The 13,558-nt window shown below is 42.2% G+C and overlaps 1 protein-coding gene across 2 annotated transcripts in view; it reads right to left on the reverse strand.

Annotated features, from left to right (window-relative positions):
• Positions 1–13,558, reverse strand: part of NKD1 (NKD inhibitor of WNT signaling pathway 1) — a 221,895-nt gene that overhangs the window by 5,763 nt on the left and 202,574 nt on the right. The window contains exons 6-8 of one of the 2 annotated variants that reach the window (XM_030204346.1): positions 13,264–13,359; positions 4,345–4,492; positions 331–415 (exon numbers count right to left, since the gene is read on the reverse strand). In XM_030204346.1, coding sequence (XP_030060206.1) covers positions 331–415; positions 4,345–4,492; positions 13,264–13,359 — 329 coding nt within the window. The remainder of the gene's footprint in view (positions 1–330; positions 416–4,344; positions 4,493–13,263; positions 13,360–13,558) is intronic. The other variant, XM_030204347.1, reaches the window with a different exon arrangement.

Consider the following 13,558-nt stretch of genomic DNA (forward strand, 5'->3'; position numbering starts at 1 on the left):
TCAGCCCTCACCAGGTCAGGTTTTCAGGATTTCCCCAATCAATATGCATTGAGATCCATTTGCATACAATGGAGGCAGTACATGCATATACCTGCTGTACATCGCCTTGCATGAATCTCTTCATAAAGGCGATTAATAAATCCCAATTTAAAAAAAAAAAAAAGATCTCATGTACATTCATTGGGGAAATCCTGAAAACCCGAATGGATTGCGGCCACCGAAGACCAAGGTTGGACAACCTCGATCTACATCACAGAATTACCCCCAATAACGGCTGCTTCCACTAAGGCACCTAATTGTAGAATCGACCCCGTAAGTCAGCCAACCCACCTGACAGAAGCGCGCTGTTTCTTCTCAGTACATCGCATTTCTTCATTCACTTTGCTCTCAGTTCTGTGTCTTGAGCTCTGCAGATCTGTCCATAACAAAATGAAAGACTTTTACTTATCTTATGGAGATTTAGTTATACTCATCCTATAGATCTGGGATACAGTGCTGTTAGAATATTTCACATAAAAATAATTAAGAATATAGCCACATTTTATTTACAAAATAGTTGCAGGTACACAAATGGTATGAAGGCAGTTCTATCATTAGGCAAAGTGAGGTGGTTGCTAAGGCAGAAAAGTTTGGGGTGGGGGTAGGGAAGGGTTGTCAGAAAGTGCTCCCAAGCTGCCCAGCAGTAGCAGATTCATTTTACTCCTGAACCAGCATCTCCTTTCTACCTAATCCACCCCCTGGTCCAGCATCTCTCTTCTTTCTCCCTCTCCCCCCCCCCCCCCACTTGCTCCTGCTGCTCCCTAGAATGTGTGACAGCAACAATAAATCAGTAAGAGAAAGCAGGGCTTCTCAATGCAGCTGGGACCGCTGCTTTTTGAAATATTTATAAATGATCTAAAGATGAGAGTAACTAGTGAGGTAATTAAATTTGCAGATGACACAAAGTTATTCAAAGTTGTTAAATCACAAGAGGACCTTATGAGACTGGGAGACTGGGCATCTAAATTGCAGATGATGTTTAATGTGAGCAAGTGCAAAGTGATGCATGTGGGAAAGAGGAACCTGAATTATAGCTACGTAATGCAAGGTTCCACGTTAGGAGTCACTGACCAGGAAAGGGATCTAGGTGTCATCATTGATGATACACTGAAACCCTATGCCTAGTGTGCTGCGGCAGCTAAGAAAGCAAATAGAATGTTAAGTATTATTAGGAAAGGAATGGAAAACAAAAATGAGGACGTTGTAATGCCTTTGTATCGCTCCATGGTGCGACTGCACCTCAAATATTGTGTTCATTTCTGGTCGCCACATCTCACAAAAGATATAGTGGAATTAGAAAAGGTGCAGAGAAGGGCAACAAAAATGATAAAGGGGGTGGGTTGACTTCCCTATGAGGAAAAGCTAAAGCTAAAGCGGCTAGGCCTCTTCAGCTTGAAGAAAAGACGGCCGAGGGAAATATGGTAGAGGTCTATAAAATAATGAGTGGAGTGGAAAGGGTAGACGTGAAGCGTCTGTTTACTCTTTTCAAAAATACTAGGACTAGGGTCCTTGCAATGAAGCTACAAAGTAGTAAATTTAAAACAAATCAGAGAAAATATTTCTTTACTCAACGTGTAATTAAACTATGGAATTCGTTAACAAAGAATGTGGTAAAAACAATTAGCTTAGCGCGATTTAAAAAAGGTTTGGCTAACTCCCTAAAAGAAAAGTCCATAAGCCATTATTAAGATGAACTTGGGGAAAATCCACTGCTTGTTTGTAGGATAAGCAGTATAAAATGTATTGTGCTGTTTTGTGATCTTGCCAGGTACTTGTGACCTGGATTGACCAATGTTGGATACAGGATACTGGGCTTGATGAACCTTCGGTCTGTCCCAGTATGGGAATGCTTATGTCTTATGATTATGTCTTAAGAAGGGGAAAAGACTATGAATGCAGATTTGAAAATACCATTCTGATTGCAAACATTTCTCTCCTGACCTACCCCTTTCTAGTCCCTCTGAAAGTATGCATAGTGTGAATTCTGCTTGTACTGTTTGGTTGTTCTGAGGAAAGAAACTTCAGACAGGTCTATTTAACCAGGTAAATTGCTTTGAAAATTAACCTCAAAGACAGCTGCAAAATGTATGTTTACGTAAGGCTGCAGAACAGCTAAATGCTCCACAGGGTTCTGGCAGCTGTCGGCTACTGCTTTTCTGGCCCTGGCTTGAAGCATTGCGCATTAGACTCTAGTTTCCCTCTGGCACTGCCCCATGAACATAAGAGGGAAAGGAAGCTGGCACACAACTCTTGAAGGCACAAACAGCGTTTAGCTGTGATGCAATTAGGCTTTTAGAAATATTTATTTTCAATGGATTTCATATGCTATTAGTTTGTGGCATGAAACAGCTCTCAAGGAGAACTTCCAAAAAAAGGTTTCATTTTTTTTTTTAGAAGATATACCAAGATGATGAAGCCCATTTTTATGGCCAGAAAAATAAACAGGGAGACCCTACTACTACTTATCATTTCTATAGCACTACTAGACGTACGCAGCGCTGCATTTATGCAGTTGACAGTGGTTCTGACCACATAAAGTGTTTTTTAAAAAATAAATCGTTGCCACTTAAATGGATTACTTTGGCAGTTTAAGTATAAGAAACTTGAGTGTGTACAGCAGCCTTTTTCCATGATTAAATAGGTATATTTATGTGTGTACAGGAGCAAAAAGGTAGGAGCAGTGGTGTGCTGGTAAATTTTTAACAACAGGCTCTCACCTCTGCACTCCCCCTCCCCCAAATTGGAGAGTTGGCTATACCTGGGGAGAGAGCCTGGGGGAGCAATGCATTACTCTCTCCGGGGGGAAAAAAACAAATTTAAATGCTCCCAGGTTCTAATATAATCTCATGTTTAATGTGGGATAAAATGTCATAAAAACGTAAATAAATAGAAACTCTGAACGTTGAGCACCTGATTCCAATAACATGATGTCTGTTTTAGAAACCCTTTACCAGAAGAAAAATACATCTCTGCACCAATAACAGGGTTAGATGTCCCTATAACCAGCCCCTCCAAATGACACACTGATTACGAATTATAACAAATTACTACTCTACCTATGAAAAGTTATTCCCTTATTATACTTCCTCTGTGTACATCCCTATGTACAAGCTGGCGGCATTTTTAAAAATTTAACTATTTTTTTTTACAGTTCGCTCCCCACCCCACCCACCTACCTATTACAGACCTCCTCCCCGCTCCCCCGAGCTGAAGGTTCCCACTCCCAGCACATACCTAAAGGCAGCGTCCCTGGTGGTCTAGTGGATTCTTCAGGGCAGGAAAGATCCCCAGTGTTTCCTGCCCGCTGCCCATGCTGACCCTCCTCCTCCTGCCACATCTTCTTTAAAATAGCTGCTGAGACTTACAAGGGCGGTCTCGCAAGACTTCAGCAAAAGTCTCGTGAGGCTGCCCCTGGAAGTCTCGGCAGCCATTTTTAAAGATCGAAGCAGCTGCAGGAGGGTCAGCACCAGCAGCGGGCAGGAAAGACTGGGGATTTTTCCTGCCACGAAGAATCCACTAGACCACCAGGGACGCTGCCTTCAGGTATGTGCTGGGAGTCTGTGACCCTGCAGCTCGGGGGGGGGGGGGGGGGGGAGAGGAGATGCAAGCCATCTCGCACTCCCAGAACAACTGGCTCGCAAGATGCCAAAAATTTTAACAACCGGCTCTTGCGAGCCAGCTCCAGCACACCACTGGGTAGGAGCTAAGAAAATATAGCTCCAGCTTGGAGTGGAAGAGTTAGCCTGATGGTTAGTGTAGCAGCCTCAGAACCTGAGGAACTGGGTTCAATTCCCACTGCAGCTCCTTGCGGATCTAAGCAAGTCACTTAACCTTCCATTGCCCCAGGTATAAAATAAGTACCTATAAATAATAGGTAAACTGCTTTGATTGTAACTACTGAAATGCAGTATATAAAATCCCTTTCCTTTTCTATCTGAATTTTGAGAGGCAGGATCTGCGGATCCTGCCCTGGAGAATAATATGGAAAACGCTGCAGAAAACCTTCAAACAATGCATAAACATAGGCACCGAGTTACCAATTTTCAAAAATTGTTCTAAAACACAGATTTTTTAATAGAAATAAATGTGATGATGTCACTGGGGGGGGGGGGGGGCTGTCAGATATGCTGGATGGTCATATTACCGAAGGTCGGATAATCAAGACTATACTGTATTTTGTTTTTCAAAGTGAGTATTTCATTAATTTGGAGGGGGGGGGGGGGGTTATATTAGTTTAAAAAATGAAATAACGTGAGAATTGTCAATCACATTTTAAATAGCACAAGTTAAATACTAGCATCTTACCTGCATGGTTCAGCACAATTGTCTTTTTCTTCTGACTGGTATCTGGTGCCACTGAAAGCTTCACCCGCAGTGTTTTGCTGGAACTGGGAGAATGATTTACAGATGCATCCACTACCTCATAGATAGTGTGAAGAAGGCTGGTGATATCCTAAAGAAGTGGTTGAAAAGAAGATAAAACAATGACTCGTGACATTTTATGTATGTGCTGTGGGGAAAACTTTTTGGGTGTGGGAGAAATATAAAGAAGAAACAAGAGATTTTATACAGAGCTGACCACAAAGTTAGTGTGTCTCAATAACTAACGCCTATTGTTTACTAAGGTGCGAAATGGGCACGTTAGCGTTTTTAACGTGCTAGTTAAACGCTAACACACCCATAGAAATGTAAAGCCACATTAGCGTTAACATGCCTTAAATTTAAGGGCGCGCTAGAAACACTAACGCACCTTAGTAAACATACCCCTAAGTTTCTTTAAGAACAAATAAAAATGTTCACAACACTTAATATTATTATTATTTTTGGTGTGTTGTAATTCATTATTGTAGAGTAGTGATAAAACATTTATCCCTGGAATAACTGCCTGATGCTGCATCAATAATTGTGCTTCTGTGACATTCTTCCACACAGCTTGGGGAACCAGGCTCTATCACATGCAACGACACAGACCACAGCCCCCCACTACCAGATGGATTCTATGAGCTACTATGCCAGCCACCAAACCAATGCTTAAACTGACCTAAAAAGGAAGCTGTGTTTGATCCAAGTAAGGGAGAGGTCTAATATGAGATCCTCCATGGGCATCAATTTGCCAGAGCCAGCAGGTGGAGCTAAACTCTAATGGGCTCATATTGGTAGGATGCCAGAGTCGCAAATTATGGAGAACTAGTAAAAAAGGCCCGTTTCTGACACAAATGAAACGGGCACTAGTAAGGTTTTCCTTGGAGTGTGTATGTTTGAAAGAGTGTGTGTGAGAGTGACTGTGAGAGAGAGAGAGAATGTGCGAGTGTGTGTGCGTGACAGAGAGAGAGTGAGACTGTGTGCGAGTGTGTCTGTGAGAGAGAGAGTGAGACTGGGTGCGAGTGTGTCTGTGAGAGTGTGTGTGTGAGAATGAGAGTGTGTGCCAGGGCCCCCCTCTCCCCCTTTTACCACCACTCATTGACCTAGCAGTAAGGGCTCATGCACTACCCACATGGTAACCATGTAGCGCATGTCAATGTGGGTGCGCTGGCGGTTACCGCCAGGAATGCCCCCTGCGGTAGAAAATTATTTTCTACCGCGTGATTCAGCATGCACCAAACTCAGAATTACTGCCGGGCGCACCTAATCCAGTGAGAAATCATCTTAGAGAGAAATGATGTTTCATCACCACCCCTTGCATGTGGCATACTTCCCTTCAGTAAATGAACTGTGAGCTCTTCAAAGATCTCTGCAAAAAGCTGCATCATTTTATAGAAAGCACAGTAGTGCTTGCCAGGGCCGTCTCAAGGCATGGGCCAGGTGAGGCACTGGCTTAGGGTGCTACTTTCCCTGCCGCAGCCAACTCCCTGCTCCTCCAGCTAGTGTGATGAAACAACTCTTGCCTCATAGACAGTTTCACTTCACCATACTGTTTTTTCCCCCTTCCCCCTCTTTCCTGTCAATATTGTAGTTCTACTCCAGTTCCTTTTTGTTTCCGTGTCATAGTGTATGTCCTCTCCTCTTTTTAGATTGTACGCTGCTCAGATGGCTTGTTCTGTTGGGCGGGATAGAATGTCTTTAATAAACTTGAAACTTGGTAAGTGCTCAAGCCTAAGTGTTAGGCATGTTAATACCCACCCCTTATGCCAATATTTCATAAAGGAAAGTTCATGCCTACTTTCTTTTATAGAATACAGTCCTACTGCGTGCCCTCTGGATGCCTAATTCTAGGTGCCCTGTTATAGAACTGCCCCTCCTTAGTTGCCTAGACTTAGACGGCAAGAAGGCGCCTAGGTATCTATGTATCTTTATAAAATATCAGACCAAATCCTGCAGAAATTGTGTTCATTTTCCACTCACAAGACGCCCCAAGATATGTACCACAATACATTCACACCAAGGTCACATAAAAGTAGACACACTGTGGTCATCGTACATACTTTTATGCATGGGGTAATCTTATAAGAGGTATTTTATGACTATGAAAATTATCCTCTGAGCCAGTGTTTTTCAATTGGTGTGCCGTGGAAGTTGAGGATCAAAGTTTTCTTGACTCTAGTGGTGGGCGGCAGTGAGCAGCAACTCATACAGCCTGCTTGCGCCAACCCCAGAGCCTTTTCTCTGAAGTAACTTCCTGCTTCTACATAGGCAGGAAGTCTCAGAGAGAAGGCTCCAGCCCCCAACTACTAGAGACAAGAAAACTTTTAAAAAGGTACATGGGGGGGGGGGGGGGGGGGGGGGGCAAGAGAGACAAGGGGAGATGCCTGGTTGCCGACTGGAGAGAGATAGGAGGGAGAGATGCTGGACTATTTGTGAAGGTGGGTGGAAAGAAATGGTAAATGCTGGACTATTTGTGTGGGTGGGGAGAAGAGAAGGTAAATGCTGAATTATAAACGCTAGACTATGTGTGGAGTTGTGGGGGGGGGGGGAGGAGGAAGAAGGTGTGGGGGGGGGGGGGGTGCCTTGACAATTTTAGCATCGTGTAAGTCTGCCATGAGATGAAAAAGGTTGAAAATCTCTGCTCTGAGATATTATACTGAAAGAAATTTTGATTAACAAATGAAAGTACACAGCACATCAACCATAAATCAATCTGCCAAATAAAATAAAATTCATTTAAAAACCCAGCACCTCCTCCATATAACCAAACAAGGAGCCCTTTTACAAAGCTGCGGGAGGGCTAACATGAGAGTACCACATGCCAAATCTGCACTACCACTGGGGTAGTGCATGTGCCCGGTGGAAATTCTGAGTTTGGCGCACGCCGAACCCCGCAGTAGAAAATATTTTATTTTCTACCACGGGGGTGTTCCCAGAGGTAATTGGCAGTGCAGCCACACTGGTACGCGCTGCATGGTTACTGCACGGGTAGCGCGTGAGCCCTTACCACTAAGTCAATGGCTGGCGGTAATGGCTCAGACCATAAATAGGCACACACTAGTTTTAATTTTTGCTCATGCCTATTTCCTAGTCCATTAAAAATGGCCTTTTTCCCAGCCACGGTAAAAAGTGGTCCAGCGAGTACCCAAAAAACGTACCCACACTACCACAGGCCACTTTTAACTGCGAGTTTGTAAAAGGACCCCTAATAGGTTTTCTTTAAAAACAAAAAATAAGTAGATCTCCATCAGACTCAAACTTTTTACTGTCTTTCATCAATTTCGCTGCTGTTGGTACACTATTCCAAATTCAAGGAGCTGTAATTGGAAATGCTGTATCACGTTTTTGAAAGTCTGGTCCTTCCAATAATAGGCATCACCAACCAACCACAGCTGAGAGAGAGAAAAGGGCCGAGCCTGCACGCCTTTTACTGCTGCTGGCTGCCACCGTAACCCCAACGAGGTAAGTCAAGATGACTTTCAAACTTCGTAGGGAGGAGGCCTGGAACTGGAAGGGAGGGAGGGAGGAAGGGAGGGATGATGACCCTGGAACTGGGAGGGAGAAAGGAGGAGGGAGGGAGGGAAGGGGGACCCTGGAACTCGAAGGGAGGGAGGGAACTCTGAGGGAGGGAGGGAGGGGACGACCCTGGAACTCGAAGGGAGGGAGGGGACTCACGTTTTTGGCGCACACTAAAATTGTAGGCGTGCTAAACGTTAGAGATGCCAATGCATTCCTATGGGTATCTCTAATGTTTAGAGTGCCAATTTTAGTGCATGCTAAAAACGTGAGCATGCCTTAGTAAAAGACGCTGTAAAGAAGTTAGGGCTCTTCAGCTTGGAAACGAGACGGCTGAAGTGGTGTGGAGCAGGTGGAGGTGAATCAATTTTTCACTCATTCAAAAAGTACAAAGCCCAGGGGACACTCAATGAAATTGCATGGAAACACTTCTAAAACAAACAGGAAGAAATATTTTTTCACTTAAAGAATAGTTAAGTTCTAGAACTCGTTGATAGAGGATGTGGTAACAGCGGTTAGCGTATCTGGCTTTAAAAAAGGTTTGGACAAGTTCCTGGAGGAAAAATCCATAGTCTGTTGCTGAGATGTACATGGAGGAAGCCACTGCTTGCCCTGGGATTGGTAGCATGGAATGTTGCTGCTAATTGGGTTTCTGCCAGGTATTGGGACCTGGATTGGCCACAGCTGAAAGCAGGATACTGAGCTAGATGGACCACTGGTCTGACCCAGTATGACTATTCTTATGTTCTTAACCCCCCACAAAGAACTCCACAAAAAAGAGTAGGTACTGCTTGAGAGGTACCCACAGATGTTTACTTTGAAAATTGGCATGGAGTTTGCTGCATATTACTTTTTTCTTAAGGAAGAGATTGTGCTCAGAATTCTGAATTACTCGCCAATGTTCAGGCATCCCTTTTACCTACCCTTGTCATAATCAATTTGAGACCACTATACCCTGACCCCTGATGTAGGTGTCCATATTGGGTTATTCAATAAACTCTACATTGTCACATATCAGCGGTTTCCCTGTGGTTTATCATTGTCCATGGGCAACTCTGCTGCTTGCTATGGTTATCAATGTAAATCGTGAAAATTTGCAAAACAAATATCTGTGAGAACACCTCCAACAGTGCCTACTCACAGTCCATGTAAAAATAAGCATGATCATTTGGCAAGCATTCAGTTTTATAAACAGCCCATTCTTACATATAAAATATGCTTTCCATAGAAAATGCTTTTTCAAATTATCCCCAAATTGATCATTTGGCCTTAAGGGTTGATCCACAAACAAAAGAATGTAAAGTAAGAATTAAGCATAATTAAAGCAAATCTTATCAACAAAATATGATACAGTGGCTACCATTCAGGTATTTGCTAGATGTAGGAATGCCGGCTGGCATAGCTGTCTCAGTACTGGGTGGATTTCTAGGCCAAACAGCTGCAACTCACATTTAGTTTTGAGAAGTGCTAAATGACCTGAAAATTTTGGCTTGGAGTAATTTTTCTGTTGAATGATGGAATTAATAAATGCAGCTAAGGAAAAGAGGCAAGAGTTAAGAGCAGAAAGCAACAGCCTAATTCTAAACCTCAAAGTGCAAATGGGCCATCTCCGAAAGATACCACCAGGATTAAAAGAAAGTGGAGACGAGCAGGATCATATGGCTGCTTTTCGCTTTTGTGGCCAGTACTGCCAAGATGTGATGGCAGCAAAGCATTACTAAGTAATGAGACAGAACTTGAGGACTGATTAAGGATCACTAATCCATTGCTTCATGCCAGTCATCATTCAAGTGCCACAATAAATGATTTGTGATCAAAGCTCAACACTATAATGAACTATTTAAATTTGATATGGGAGGTCTCCCCTTTCCAATCAATGTTTGGAACTGAGATGGTCTTCAAATAATTGAGCTTAGCAGGACAGCTGATAAGAATATAAGAGTAGGCACACTAGGTCAGACCAACGGTCCATCTAGCCCACTATCCTGTGTCCAACAGTGGTCAAGTCAGGTCACAAGTACTTGGCAGAAACCCAAATTGTAGGAACATTCCATGCTACCAATCCCAAGGCAAGCAGTGGCTTCCCCCATGTCTGTCTCAATGGCAGACTATGGACTTTTCCTCCAGGAAATTGTCTAAACCTTTCAAAAACCCAGATATGCTAACCGCTGTTACAACATCCTCTGGCAAAGAGTTCCAGAGCTTAACTATTCATTGAGTGAAAAAATATTTGTAAATGGAGGTGTGTAGTTTTATGCATTGGGATATCAACTAAGCGTATTCTATATGCCATGCCTAAATCTAGGCGCTGCTTATAGAATATGCTTAGTCAGCACTGATTTCTGCACCGATTTGTTAGACAACAGGGCAGACGATCTGCAAGCTCCAAGATGAAAAAACAACAAAGCAGATCAGAGCAAAATAAACATAGATTTATTGAATGAAAACCAAAATATTCAGATCAGCCAGACACAGGCCATGTTTCGCCCAGCAGGGCTTCTTCAGGGGCTACACAGTTTTCTTTTATTGTCAAGATTATCCTATCCTGTCTACCCTCTTTTAACCTAGTCATATATTATCTAGCTCAACTTATCATACACTACTAAGCCCAACTTTACATTGTTTTACTACTGTTTTATTAAAATTCTATTAACTTTGTATTTCAAATTACTATATAAGCCGCATTGAGCCTGCATTATGTGGGAAAGCACGGGGTACAAATGTAATAATAATAATAATAATAATAAAGTAGATACGTTTATGGATATGAAAACTGAGGCAGTGGCAAAAAAGCAGCCATCCAGAAAACTGTGTAGCCCCTGAAGCAGCCCTGCTGGGCGAAACACGGCCTGTGTCGGGCTGATCTGAATATTTTAGTTTTCATTCAATAAATCTATGTTTATTTTGTACTGATCTGCTTTGTGGTTTTTCCGATTTTTTAGACGCCATGTATAGAATCTCCCCTTAGTGCAGTCACATTAGTGTGTATTAAGTAGTTAGTGTAGGAAGCGTGCATGAGCCCATTCCACTTAAAAAATGGGTGGCGGTATGTGTACACGTGATAATTTTATTTTAATGGCCACACTCAATTTGTTCAATTACAGAAGAGTTACAGGATTTTGTGAACCCTTCTACTGGTAAAATGATTTCACACTACTCTCATACTACATGTTCTATCACATTATTTGTTGTCCCTGTGGATTATTTTATGTAGGGCAAACTAACTGGTGTTTTAAGACATCAATGAAAGAGCACAGGCATTGTGTGAACATCCAGACGTTGACAGCACAGATGCCACACCATTTTAATACTCAGAAAAATAATCTGCAGTAGGATCTTTCTAATATCCTCACCATAATGGATAACATTAGTATTTGAAAGTTTTCTGCCATATGGATTCCTTAAAATGGAATGACTTCATCACCTTGCTTGTTTCATGATCATTTCATTCCAGCACCCTTCAAGATTCAGGAGTGAAGAATACCACAGTTAGCAATAGATTACACCCCAAAAGAGAATAGAGTGTAGAAATCCAAAGAAGAAACATTCAATAAAGAATTAGAAACTGATGTGCACTGACCAAAAGAGGCTCTTCAGGGTGATTGTGTTTCATGATCTCATTAGTGTAACAATGGGAGTCAGAGGCATGGAAGGTTCTACAGAAAGAGGCACAACCAGCAGACACTAGGAGAAAATGTCTTTGCGCGGGTCATTGGTAAGACTTCATTTAAAATTCTATGTCCAGTTCTGCAGACCACAGACAGAGTGCAGAAAAAAAAAAAACGGCTACCAAAACAGAGCTCATCTGCACCAAAAACCATATGAGATGAGACTTAAGGATCTAGAGAAGTGGAAGGACAGAGAGGAGATGTTAGAGATATCACTTTCTTTAGGGCAGAGGAAAGGTGATCAGGACAACCAATTTTTAGACATTTGTCTATAACGTCCATCAGAAGTGTGTTCAAATCACAAGGGGGCATATCAAGGGTGTGTTAAGAGCAGGATCTGGGCGTACCTAACATTGGACATTTTTCTGCCATAATGGAATAAAACAAAAACATCCTAGGCTATAAGTTGGATGTTTTGGCCTAGACCTGTTTTATTAATGAATAAGCCACAAAAAAGTGCTCTAAATGACCAGATGATCACTGCAGGAATAAAGGAATGACACCCTCTTACCCCTCCAGTGGTCACTGACTCCCCCCCACCACGCAAAATTGTAAATGAAACAGTACACACCAACCTCTATGACAGCTGCAGATGTTATGACCAGTTCTATTCCAGTCCCAGCAGCAAGCAGGTTCCTGGAATAACCTAGTGGTCAGTGCACTGCACTTTAGACAAGGAGGCATATTTTCAAAGCACTTTGGGAGGCTAAGTTCCATAGGTTTCTATGGAACTTTGGGAGGCTAAGTGCTTTGAAAATGAGCCCCAAGGTGTCCTAGGCCCATAATCCACTCTATTACAGTTGTGATGGAAAGTGTCAGCCCCACCCCACAATAAAAAACCTACTGTACCCACATATAGGTGACACCTGCAGCCATAAGGGCTATTGTAATGGTGTATAGTTGGGTACAGTAGGTTTTTCACGGGTTTTGCAGGGCTCACCATACAATATAAGGGGGTAATGGTGAGATGTGTACCTAGGATCTTTTATGTGAAGTCCATTGTCATGCCATGCCTGTGTGGCCAGTCTACTAGGAAAGCTGGCTCCATCTACATCCCAATAGCTGATTTTGTGAGTTTTTCAGTTGGATTTTTTTTTGGGGGGGGAGGGGGGTGGGGTGGGGAAATGGTTCAAAAAAGATAGACATACTAAGCACAACAACAACTAGGAAATGGTAATTTTCAAAGAAAAAAGGTAGATGTTTTTTTCTGGTTTGAAAATGGTCATTTTCACTACTTGAGTTTAGGACGTTTTCAGCAAAACGTTCAAAGTTGAATTTAGACGTCATATCGAAACTGCCCCTCTCTATGTCATTTTTTTGGCAGAAATGACAGAGAAAAACCTCAAAACGGCAGGCTTTTTTTTGTGTTAATAGTGTATGCTATTAATGACATTGCTTCTACAACAAAACAAACAAAAAAAATACAAGGAAAACCACCAAACAAAATGAAAATTCCCATAAATAACATTGTAAACAAAAAGACATAAATGTTTGAGAGTTCACTCTTATTTTACACTCCAAGACAAAAATCTGAAACAGCTTCATATTTAAAATATACTAGTTCCAAAAATGCATGAAAAGAAAAATCCCAGTAATGTTAAATGTCTACTGTAACTTCACCTTAAGCAGACAAGCTCATTTTGAAGATATTGCTTAAGGAAAACTATACTTTGCTTACCTCGCGAGTGACTCTTCCATTGTTATCAAAGTCATATAGTGTAAAGGTCCACTCTTGCCTGTTATCTTCCTCTACAGACACATCACATTCCAGTTCCTAAGAAACATGCAAAGAGCAATGGGTTACTCTAATGAAGAAGCTTCTTTGCACTTGTGTGATCATTAAGTTTTACTCTAAGAATCTAGGCTACCCCAATGCTCTGGCCAGCTACATTCTCCAAACTACTGCCAAATTTGCATGTGACCAAGAGACACAGCCTACTGGGCCCAAAAAATGCAGGTATAAAAATTTAAAT

Source organism: Microcaecilia unicolor, chromosome 5 (assembly GCF_901765095.1).
Source record: "Microcaecilia unicolor chromosome 5, aMicUni1.1, whole genome shotgun sequence".
NCBI classification, from domain to species: Eukaryota; Metazoa; Chordata; class Amphibia; order Gymnophiona; family Siphonopidae; genus Microcaecilia; species Microcaecilia unicolor.